We start from the raw sequence: 12,311 nt of genomic DNA, 5'->3' as shown, positions 1-12,311 counted from the left end.
CACTGCTGCTGCTGGGTGCGGGGCTCCACTGGAGGCTTCAATGTGTTCCCTGTGCTGCTCCTGTGGAACCACAGCTCTGAACACCACTATCGCTAGTCCTCAGAGAGGCCACACCTAAACCCTTTCAGGCCACGTGAATGTGCCCTGTTTTGGAACACATCTAAAAAATGGAATTCCATGGTCTCTTTTTTCTAGACTTTAACAACTGATTGTGATAGCTTTTCTTTGATCTCAACACTCCATGCTGCAACTTAAAGCTTTTTGTTTTCCAAAAAGAAGCAGCTGGTCATTACTGTGTGTACTATCCTAAATGATTATGTGCATGCTGTAATTTAGAAACAGAGACACAAAGAAGGAGGAAGGGAGAGAGGGAGACAGAGAGGGTGTTGGCATTTAGCTTCCCATGCCTGACTGTCCAGAGGTCCTGTCAGGGGTCGTGTGAGACAAGTGTTCAGAATCACCCTGATGTGATTTGAACTCAAGCTAGGGTTCATGAGGTCCCCAGGGTGCAGCTCAAGTACCCTAAATGATTGTGCCAATGAGCCAAAGGGTAGAGCCCCTCCTTGCAGATGCCTGGCATGTGGGGAACGGTGGGCAGAGCAGGCGCCTGAGTGTCCCGACCTGCCTTTATAACTGGGGCCCCCCTGCTTCTTGTGACCGTGCGCAGCACTGGCATCATTTGGAGGGTTTTCAGGCCACAGCTGGGGGAGCTGCAGGGACAGGGACACCCCTCACTCAGAGATCAGGGGCAGGACCACCAGGTAGTGGCACTTTCCCAAATCCCCAGAAGGTCGAAGGCCCTGGACAGGCTAGATTCTGCTCTCAGACCAAACCGTGCACAGGCGGGCACCTCCCCCACCCCGAGGCTGTGGGGTAGTGACTAGCAGAGACAGCCACGTTCCCGTAAAAGAGACTTTTCTTGGAGAGAGATGGCTTTAAAATATCACATGCCTCACAACAGTAAATGAGAAGCCACCGCAGCAGGTATGATCCAGACCAGCATGCAGGAGAACGCGGCAGGGAGGGCTCTGTCTTCCCTAACCAGATGAACGTCCACCAGAGGAACAAAAGACCCAGAAGCCCAGCCCAGGAGGCAGGGAGCTGTGACTCCAGGCAGACCCAGAAGATGTTTACCCTTGTGCTATCTACAAGGAAAGGGATGGGTAAACAAACCAAAAAATATAATTAAGACTGTGGAAGGATGTCCCCTGTTGACAAACACGACTGGGTCTCCCTTGTACGGCCTGGCGCTGGCCAGGGGTGCCGTAAACATGGGGCTCAGACTCAGGCCTGGCCTCCAAGGGCCCAGGAACCAGGGTGTTTGCAAGTAGAGAGAACTGGCATTGTGAAGAAATGTTGCCTCAATTTGCTTTCCAACAGCCAATGGCACATTGGCCACAAATCTACCACCTCTGTCTGAGACTGTCTGACTTCTCAGCAAGACTCAATCAAAGGCTGCCCTTGCAGGGATCCTTTCAGGATGTTCTGAGAGTATCTGGGCCCTTCCTTTGAGCTCCCCATGCTCCGCACTCAGTACACTGACCACCCCTCAAATGCTTCAACCTGGGGCATATTGTAGAGATCCCCAGAGGGAGGTCCTTCTGGCCAAGGGTAAATCCACACATGCGTCCCCACTGCTAGAGATGATAGCACCCACCTCTCCCTGTCTGCCTTCTTCCCACTGGTGCCTTGCAAACGAGGAGTGAAAAGTGGTTAGGGAAGGGAAAAGGAAAAGAGAGGCCCCAATTCAAGCCAGTCTTGCTCTCAAATTTTATAAATATTTAAGGGAACCAGAGATTTAAAAAAATAAAAACAACAACACGATGTCAACTGATAGCTCACGCAGCCTGTGCTGCCATGGGCGCCAACATCTGCCCACAGGAGTCAGGAAATTCCTCAGGAGGCAGCTGTGGGCTCGGTCCTGGCAGGCAGGGAGTGTCCTGGGTGAAAACAGAGGGAGCTGTGGGCTCCAGTACGGGCCGCATAAGGGGCCCAGTGGAATATCCCCAACGGCAACTCACTGTGCCCCTCCCGTCAGTACCGCCCCGCCCAGCGCAGGGCCTCCTTCCAGGCCAGGTCCTGCCCTCCCTCTTCAGGAATCCAGGATGCTCCCCCAGGTCCCCCCACTGCTCCTCATAGCAGCTACACACAAACACACTGCACCTCCCGCAGCAATCCCAGCTCCCTCCACATACCAGAAGGGAGGAGAAGGCAGGCCACGGTGCCCAGGAGATACAGAGCGGCAGGAGATGGGAATCGGCCTGTCCCAAACAGGTTCCTCTCCAGGCCCCATATGATTCTCCTGTAAGATTCCTATTTTTCACAGCACAAATTTTCAAATACTCCTAAGGCTCCACAGTGAAAGAAACAGCGGTCTATCCCACTGGCAGAGAGCAACTGCTGCCTGAAATCACGTGGCCCTCCCTTCAGGGGTTTCTCTGTGTATTTTAATGCTAACTTTATTTGCTGGCTTGAGATCCTAACGGCCTCATCACACACACTCCCTGTTTCATATTAAACCTCTTTCCTCTTGATTAAGGGAGGTAAACACCACCCTCTCCAGTCCCCCTGAACAAATCATGAACTGACTCCGGCTTCTTCTGAAATACATGGAAAATCACAGGATTTTCCCTAACTCGGGGCTCCCAGCAACCACCATCAACACAGCAGGTCAGATCTTGAGACAAAATCCACTCACCAACCAGGAGCCCTCCATAGTATGCAATAATTATGCATTATCTACATCAACAATTCTTTTTAGGACCAATGGCAAGAGCTCAGAATTATGCTTGTAATACTTAACAGAAAGAACAATCAACATGGTACTTGGTACGAGGGCCCCCAAATGCCTCCCTTTAAGCTATAATAGTAATGCAAACATTTCTTAAAGATTAGAGTGATTCAAGTCTATAATTTTCTCTTCATCCCCCCGGCTTTAACTTTATTTACCTGGGTCTCCCCAGAGTGTTTCTAGAATATGTTGATCCTTTGCCTTCAGATTTTAGAATATCTGCATTTAAAATAACAACTCAAAGATGTGCAGTCACAATTTTGTAGCACAGAAAAATGAAATAAGAAATAGCAAGCACTGCAACAAAGGCTGCGCATGGCCTGTAACCATGCTATCATACAGCCAACCACAAAAGTATGTGGGTGTGATGCCGACATCACAAATCACTGGGAGCACTCAGATCTTCAGAAAGTTGTAGCCTCTTTAGACTTTAAATTCTCTGACTGTAAAATGAGTATTATGATATTGACCTGGCTATGTTGTTATAAAGATTAAATTAGCACTACATATTAATATAATTCATAAATCCAGTAATGATATGCTACATTTATATGAATATATTATTTAAAGGGCATAAGCTTCTAGAGAGAGGGCACTTGGTACTCAAAAACATATAGGGTGGATGATGATCTCAGTGGGAAGGCCTGTAAGCACTCTTGCTTTCTTTTAGTCTGATGAGGCAATTCAGAAACCATCGCAAAAATTTATTTTCTAATAGTGGTGTAAAAATATGCCTGTGCCGGGCCGGGCACGGTGGCTCACGCCTGTAATCCCAGCACTTTGGGAGGCCGAGGCGGGCAGATCACAAGGTCAGGAGATCGACACCATCCTGGCTAACATGGTGAAACCCCGTCTTTACTAAAAAAATACAAAAAGTTAGCCGGGCACGGTGGCCGGCGCCTGTAGTCCCAGCTACTCAGGAGGCTGAGGCAGAAGAATGGCATGAACCCAGGAGGTGGAGCTTGCAGTGAGCCAAGATTGCACCACTGTACTCCAGCCTGGGCGACAGAGCAAGACTCCGTCTCAAAAAATAAAAATAAAAATAAAAATATGCCTGTGCCCTTGACTGGACTGGACAAGTTGCTGGTGACCAGGAACAGAGCCCTGCCTTGACCTCAGTACACCAAGTCGAAGGCAGACACGTGGAATTCTCAAAGAAGTTATCCATCAATCCAGTGTTTAAAGACGCTGATGACTTGCTTAACTTTAGGCCACATAAGTGTATTTTTATTTCAAACTCTCCATCAACAAGAGAAAAAGCACCTTGTACCAAGAGGGTCAAGGCTTAAGGTATCAGCCCCAGGAATGCCAGTCCCCAATTCAGAAGTCAGCCCTCAGGTTCCTATCCTCCCCCAATGCCAGCCGTTGCTGGGCAGCTCCTATTCAGATCTGCTTCCCCTAAATTTACTAAGCAAAAGAGCAGAACCCTCAAAGCATCCCTAACAGAAAAGAGTAGCAATCTCACTCAACGCTCCACTGGTGGCCCAGGCAACTGTCTACGTAGGCCTCAAGGAATCTGTGAACTCAGAGAATGAGTTACAACCACATATTTGGAGGGTAGAAAGTTAGATAGCTAAGCCCCATAGGTCAAAGACTTAGGCAGGGCCAACACTAAACCATGATTTCTTCACTTGGAGCCGAAAATGATTTCAGATGTTCGCAATATTGTAATTCATGACCTAAAGCAATTGAAAGGTGGGTAAAAACTGGCCGCAAGTGAAAACACAACCAAGTCCACTATGCTGAGATGACAGCATGGATTAAGACGCAGCCCAGTCTAAAAGCGAGAGGAAAAGACAATCACAAAATAATGCTGTGATGCGTCCAACAGAGATCTGTAGAAACCTCTCCTGGGGCAGAGTCTCAGGAGAACACTTTCATTTTCCCTGGCCTTATGTAAGTGCCCTCGGTAAGAAACAACCAGCAACAGCACTGTTGGTTTGTGAAAACTTCTTGAGCAGGCAACACCTTTGTTTACAAGTCGGGTCACTGGAGCGAGGTTCTAGAGCCAGCAACCATGAACACAAAATTCAAGTGGCCGTGGATTTGCCCAAGCAGGGGCAGCAAGACGAAGCATGTGTTTACAAACTCTGGAGCTGAGAGCCGAGATCAGGGAGGGAGCAAGCTGGATCAGACCCCTGGAGCCCTGCCAGACTCCTGATGGGCCCGCATGAATTCCTGAACAGGGTTACATAACGCCTCGGCTGCCCTCTCCATGGCACTGCCCAACAATGCCATATTTACTAAACCTCTTGAGGTTCTGCCCTTTTGAAAGGAGCAGGCTTAAGAATCTGACCTTTGGCGAAAAGCACGTTGCAAAGATGGGACGGGTCAGGTGTGCAACTGGGAGGGGCCGAGCAGGGATGCGCTGGCTGTGTCGAGGCGAAGGCAGACGGCGAGTCACGGTCAGCTTTGCTGTTGCCTGCAGCAGCTCCACCTGCTAGTAACTGAGTCCAGGGAGTGGCAAGTGGGGCTCTGTTTTCCCAAGTCACTTTCTGCAGTTAGACTTGACTCTGGCCCTTCCTTCTCTGTGAACTTCATGACTGTGATCTTTGCCAGTAAGTCCCAGTGCAGAGGCCCTCATGAGGAAAGCCAGGCAGATGTCCCCGCAGGCAAGGCAGACACCAGAACCACGGAGGGGAAAACTCAAAGAGGACAAGAGGCCTTTCGAAGGAGGAGGATGAAAGATGGCTAGCCCGCCTGGGAAGCCACTTGCCGCCTTCAAAAGTACACAGACAGCCTCAGAAAACACCCAGACTGAGAGCACCAAGACATCTGCAGTCTTCAGGGTGTAAATCTACGCACATGCTTTCTGCTCCTTAGGATCCTCTCCAAGCCATGACTGTTGCCAAAAGAAATAAAACCACCTGCGTATCTGAACTTTACACAGAAAAGGCCCTGTAACTTCTTCCCCCCACTGCAGCCTTCTCAACTTAAGGTTTGCTCAGTGAACCTGCAGCAGGGCACATCAAGCAGTCACAGGGAAAAATTGAATGAAGGGCAAAGTGAAGGCGGCGTGGGCATCCTGTGCTGAGCATGGCAGAGTGGGTCACTGGAAGGTGGGAAGAGGCTGGAGAGGATGAATCCGGCGCTACTCCTGCACTGCACACCCTCAGAACACCCAGAAGAAGCGTGAACAGGAGGAGGGGATGGCTCCCGCTCCTCTCTAGGGATGCTTTGCCAATAATGAGAAACGTGCAACCACATTTTTTTCTTCCTGTGTTGTTCCCTTAGATCGTTTTCAGAGGGAGTCAACAGCACTGAGATTTCTGGGCTTTGGCAAAAGATGCACTCCCGACTCTGATGGGAGCGCTGGCAGTGACACCCTGGGCTTCTACTCTCCAGGTCGACCACAGATGTGAGCTCTGCTGTGAAGCCACGCCTTCTCTGACACGCTGGAAATCGTCTCTCCCACCTAACCTTCAGTTCTTGCCACCGCACACCTTCTGCCACGCTCAGTTCCACCTGCCCTAGCTATCTGCATGCTCATCTCCCTGGAGGACCCAGACTCCCGGGAGCAGGAGCCCTGCACTGCCCACTCGCATGTCCACCACATCCTCTCATGCAGGCCGCACGCTGAACGTGCTCAGGATAAAGGCTGGTGACAAACCACAGCCACATGGACCGGGCCGTCAGTGGCACCTGACTGCACTAGTAATCTTACTAAACTTTCTAAGAGAGGTTTATTTAATAAACAGAGTTGTTACAGGCTGAATGGTGTCCCTCCAAAATCCATAGGTTGAAGGTCTCAGCACTTCAGCATAGGGCTGTGTTTGGAGATGGGGTCTTCACAAAGGTAAATTAAAATGAGGTCGTTAGGCTGGGCCTGAATGAATGATAACTGGTGTCCTTGTAAGAAGAAGAGATGAGGACATAGACACACAGAGGGAAGCCCAGGTGAGGACGCAGGGAGAAGACAGCCACCTCCAGGTCAAGGAGAGAGGCCTCAGGAGAAACCACCCTGCCCACACCTGGATCTCAGGCTCCCAGCCTCCAGGACTGTGGGAGAATCACCTCTGCTGTTTAAGCTGAGACCAAACGGTGAAGCCTGAGTTGAGCGATCAGGGCCAGGGTGGGTGGACAGTGCTGGATCAGCAGGGCTTGGGGACAGAATGGCGGGATCAGCTGGGGCAGCATGAGGGAGCTGGCGGGTTCTAGTGGCCTGAGGGACACACAGTCTGAATGCCAAGCAGGTTAGAGCCAGCAACAGGTAGAGGACCAGGAGGAGATGGCAGGCTGGAGAACGCCAGCCCAGGGTGGCCCAGAGGCCATTGGGAAGACTCCCAAGGGCTGCAGATGGGACGCTGAGGAAAGGAGACCAATGCCTCCTTCACCCACTCACGGCCCCTCTCCACCCCTCCCCACCCTGTTCCTGGGCCTGCCTCAGTTATCAAGTGCCAAACCCACACCTCCACCACACACCTTCCAAGTCCCACCCATGCCACCCACTCAAAGCCTCATTCCAACTGCTACAACAGAGATGCATGTAATGTCTACTCAGACCACATGCTTGGGCTGCGGTGCCCACTACAGGGTGGGACAGGATAGGACGCAGCACCATGGGGAGAGGGCCTGTGGGGTGGGTGGGGTGCTGGGGGTTCTTCCAGAGGGAAGAGGCAGTGGCTGCCCCAAAGACTAAGCCACAGTCTGGTCTGATAGAGGAAAGTGACCTGGTGATGCTGCAGGGTCACATCGATGCCGTTTCATCCTCCGCCAGGCGCTGTCCTGGGAGACTTATGCGACTGAGTACATTTAATCCCCACAAACCCTAAGTATGGTCTTCACTGGGCAGAGGTCTAACATTTCCCAAAACAAAATATGCAAATACGTAAGCCCTACACAATCTGGTTTGAACCTTCCAAGACAACGACTTTCCTTGCAAGACAGACATCCTAACAACAGCATCAGCCTCTGTGGGTGCCTCAAGCCTGGGATGCCGCATCTCTGTTTGTATAATAACACCCCTTCCAACCCGGAGCCAACTCACAGGACACTTCCATCTGAGTCCTCCTGTGACCTCTCCCACCCCGTCTCATCAAGGTCTCTGTGGGCTACACAGTAGCAGCAGGTTCCCTCCTGCCAGAAAGCCCATGTCCCCAACAGGATCCTCTAGGGGAAAAACTTCACTCATGGGCCTAGAGCCAAGCACAGGGACTCAAAAAGCACAAAACATTCAAAAAAAAAGACTACTGGATGAATGACAGTGGGAAGAAGGGGCCACAGAAAATAGTGAGGAGGAAGGAGGGAGAGAGCAGGGAGGAGGAAAAGGAAGAAGGGCAAGAGGAGGAGGGAGAAATTTGTAAAGGTGGGGTGGGAGAGAAGAAAGGAGAGAAAGGAGGAGGAGGAAGCAGGTGGAGGAGGATGTAGCTGGAAGAGAGGAGAGGAGCCAGGCACTTCCCAGGAGACTGCCCCACCCGCCTGGTCTCAGGAAGACCCTGCAGCTACCAGCCCATAAACAGCCCAGGGGAGAGGGCTGTCCCATGCTCTTGGTGGGGGGTAGGGGGGAAGCCACATCTTAGCCTGAGGGTCACCCTCCATGACTGAGTTGTTCAGCTGCCTCCCATGAGTCATCTTAAAGGGACTGGGTCATGGGGCCATAACTACTCATCACTGAAGATCTGCTTCAGGGAGCACCCGCCCTTGCGATGCTGCCTCCCAGGGCAGGTAGAACACTACGCAAACAAGATGAGGGCGGGGGCAAATCCTACCAGCATCGCCCCCAGCCTCTCTTGACCTACTATTTTTTTTTTTTTCTGAGATGGAGTCTTGCTCTGTCGCCCAGGCTGCAGTGCAGTGGCGCAATTTTGGCTCACTGCAAGCTCCACCTCCTGGGTTCATGCCAGCCTCCTGAGTAGCTGGGACTACAGGCGCGCGCCACCATGCCCGGCTAATTTTTTGTACTTTTAGTAGAGATGGGGTTTCACCGTGTCAGCCAGGATGGTCTCAATCTCCTGACCTCGTGATCCACCCACCTCAGCCTCCCAAAGTGCTGGGATTACAGGTGTGAGCCACTGCGCCCAGCCTGGCCTCCTCTTTAAAGCTGGAACACTGGACCCAGTTCCAGAGTGGGTGGAGGAGTAAAGTGCTGAACATAGCCAGTGCTCAATAAAGACTCAGGCCCTTTGTCCAACGATCCCAGGAAGTGTCCTGGGAGAAGGAGCCTCCAGGGTGAAGTCTCCTAGGAAACAAGCGCAGGGCTGCCTTCTGGACCACAGGATGTGAGAGAACACCAGAGCGGATGTCTCTCTCCCCTCCTGGTCCTCCCTCTCAATTCCAACCACAGGGATGCTGCACCATCGCTGCAGCACAGCACCGCTGAGGACAGACTTCCAGCCCAGGTCCTCCTCCTTAGGACAGCAGAACAGAGAGCTAAGGAAAAGGGTCTATAAAAACGTATGACGCACCCCAAACCTCAGCTTTCTTGCCTATGAAATGGGAGGCAAGATGTTATAAAGTGCTTACTCAATGCCTTGAAAAGGGCTGGGCCCGGCTGTTGTTCCAGACCTGCCTTCCAGGCCTGAAGAACCCCTCAATTAGGTGGTGAGCATGTGAAACAGGACAGAACTGGAGGCCCCAGAGGGACCTCGCAGGCATGGATGGGTTTAGACGGTCTCCACCTTCAATCCTCTCCACCTTCGATCCTCGCTGATTTGATTTTTGTAAGAATTCAGGACCAGCAAGGTAGGGAGTTCACCACCCACTAAGCTAAGATTTTAAAATCTAGGGGTTACGGGGAAATTAATGAATATCCTCAAAAACGTTGTACAGGGCATTTATAATACAATGAAAAGCTAATTCTCAATTCACCCTACTGCCTTATAGAAGTGGGTCTTCCAAGGCCATGAAATCTTTACATTCTATGATTCTATGCATGCTGAAGGTCATATATGTGCCTTAAAAGCTTACCTTATTTCAGATAAAAAACTTTCCTAAAATTATTTTAAATGTATGAATTGTCTGTATTCCAGACAGATAAAAGGCAAAAATGTAATGGCTAATCTCCTCCAAGAACCAACACACCCAAGAGTCAAAATCATCTGGAGAAATCATTGTTTTGACCATTAATCAAGCTGTAATTGCACCAGCTGTATTTCACACTTCGGCTATTAATGATACATAAATATTCTATTTCTGCACCCACACTCTGGGAGGCCTGTGATCATGTGAAGAATGCAAATTATAGTCAGAATACAGGGGTTCTCCGAAGTGAGTGGCCAAGTTAGGACATTAATTTCCAGGTTATATGTCTCAAGGGGCTCTAGAATGAAAGAGAATCAAGAACGAAGATTTGTTTCGTCCCTTTAATTAAAATAGTTTTATTCAGAAAGTTAACTAAATGCCTTAAGGCAGTGGTCACCAATCTTTTTGGCACCAGGGACTGGTTTCACAGAAGACAATTTTTCCATGGACTGGTGGAGGATGGTTTCAGGATCAAACTGTTCCGCTCACTTCTTGGCGCCTGCTCAAATTATTACAGGGCTATTCCTAACCATGCACTACTCACCAGACGCTTCAACCGCCTTCTCATCAATCGCCCACATCACTCGAGATGTAAACTACGGCTGAATTATCCGCTATCTCCATGCTAACGGCGCCTCAATATTTTTACCCACCTCAGATCATCATTATCCTAAGGAGTGTGCAACCTAGATCGCTCGCACACACAGTTCACAATAGGGTTCGCACTCCTATGAGAATCTCATGGCACCGCTGATCTGACGGGAGGCTCAGGTGGTCCTGCTCGCTCGCTAGGCCCAGTTCCTAACAGGCCATGGACCGATAAGGTCCATGGCCCGGGGGTGGGGGACCCCAGTGTTAAGGTAAAAGCTACTTTTCATTCTTCCTACAGGGTACTTTTTTTTGGGGGTGGGGGTTACTGTTTTAACACAGAATCATGATTTCAAGTCATCACCACTGGGAGAGTGGGGACACAGACACATCTGCGGCCATGGCAGGCACTCACCATGACATCTCCCTTCAGAAGCTGGGCCGGCTCGATGATGATGCAGATCCTGCTGGGGTTTTCTGGGCCAACGTTGCTTTGGGATGAAGAAGAAGGCAGATCATTATGCAACTTCATAATTTCGTGGGAAGAATACATGTAGAGAAAAGCAACCCTACAACCAAAAACTCAGAAATCACACAGAATGCCCAATCAGCCCAGAATCTAATTCCTGAGAATCTAAATGAATCTAAAAAGGTAAAGAAAGCTCCCAGGCCATGGAGGGTCCTCATAGCATCATCACGGTCAGTGACTGACTTGAAGTGACTAAGGTCCAACTCCAGAGGTCCAAGCTTGGAGACAACCATACAGCCTTAGAGGAAGGGGCCCAGGGTGGGCACAGCCAGTTTCAGTTACAAACTGCGGGTGCAATTCCAGAGTGACATCAGTGCACACAGGGCCCACAGCAAACCCAGAAATGTGACAACAGCTCTTTGTGAGTAGCGAGATTTGTTACCTTTACTGACTTTTCATAAAATGCCTGTCCACATCCAAAAAGACAAAGAAAGCTCAGAAATATGTACAAACTTGGGGGATGTGTGGTTACCTTTTGTTTAAAATGCAAAGGAGGCCGGACATGGCTCACGCCTGTAATCCCAGCACTTTGGGAAGCCAAGGCAGGCGGATCACTTGAGGTCAGGAATTTGAGACCAGCCTGGCTAACATAGTGAAACCCCATCTCTACAAAAATACAAAATTTAGCTGGGCATGATGGCAGGTGCCTGTAATCCCAGCTACTCGGGAGGCTGAGGCAGGAGAATCGCTTGAACCTGGGAAGTGGAGGTTGCAGTGAGCGGAGATCGTGCCAGAGCGAGATGCTGTCTCAAAAAAAATAAATAAATAAAAATAAAAAACAAAATGGAAAGGAGCGAGAAAGAAAAACCACAGTAGTGAGAGCCTATCGTAGGACTCTCTCCAATATGCTCACAGTTAACCTTCCCTATTCTTGGGTTCCACATTCATGGACTCAACTGACTGGTGATAGAAAATATTGTGGGAAATAAATAAAAAACAAAAATGCAACCATAAAAAATAATAGAAGTTAAAAAACAATACATTGTAACAACTATTTTCACAGCCTTTACATTGAATTAGGTATTGTTATGTAATCTAGAGATGATTTAGAGTATACAGGAGAATGCTCATAGGTTATATGAAAATACAATGCCAGTTTTTTGTTGTTGTTGTTTTCTTTTTTTTTGAGACCAAATCTCGCTCTGTCGCCAGGCTGGAGTGCCGTGGCACGATCTCAGCTCACTGCAACCTCTGCGTCTCAGGTTCAAGCAATTGTCCTGTCTCAGCCTCCCAAGTAGCTGGGACTACAGGCACATGCCACCACGCCCAGCTAATTTTTGTATTTTTAGTAGAGATGGGATTTCACCATGTTGGCCAGGATACTCTCAATCTCTTGACCTGGTGATCCACCCACCTCGGCCTCCCAAAGTGCTGGGATTATAGGCGTGAGCCACCAAGCCTGGCCTTTTTTTTTTTTTTTTTTTTTTTTGATTCTTGCTCTGT

At 49.7% G+C, this 12,311-nt stretch overlaps 1 protein-coding gene across 17 annotated transcripts in view; it reads right to left on the bottom strand.

Annotated features, from left to right (window-relative positions):
• TNS3 (tensin 3) overlaps positions 1-12,311 on the bottom strand; it is a 308,545-nt gene that overhangs the window by 127,479 nt on the left and 168,755 nt on the right. For all 17 annotated transcript variants that reach the window (XM_054559218.2, XM_054559216.2, XM_054559228.2 and 14 more), the window contains one exon: positions 10,755-10,830. In XM_054559218.2, the coding sequence (XP_054415193.1) occupies positions 10,755-10,830 (76 nt within the window). The remainder of the gene's footprint in view (positions 1-10,754; positions 10,831-12,311) is intronic.

The sequence above is a fragment of the Pongo abelii genome, chromosome 6 (assembly GCF_028885655.2).
Source record: "Pongo abelii isolate AG06213 chromosome 6, NHGRI_mPonAbe1-v2.0_pri, whole genome shotgun sequence".
NCBI classification, from domain to species: Eukaryota; Metazoa; Chordata; class Mammalia; order Primates; family Hominidae; genus Pongo; species Pongo abelii.
Note: the sequence above shows the minus strand (reverse complement) of the source record. Positions and strands in the feature narration are given on the sequence as shown.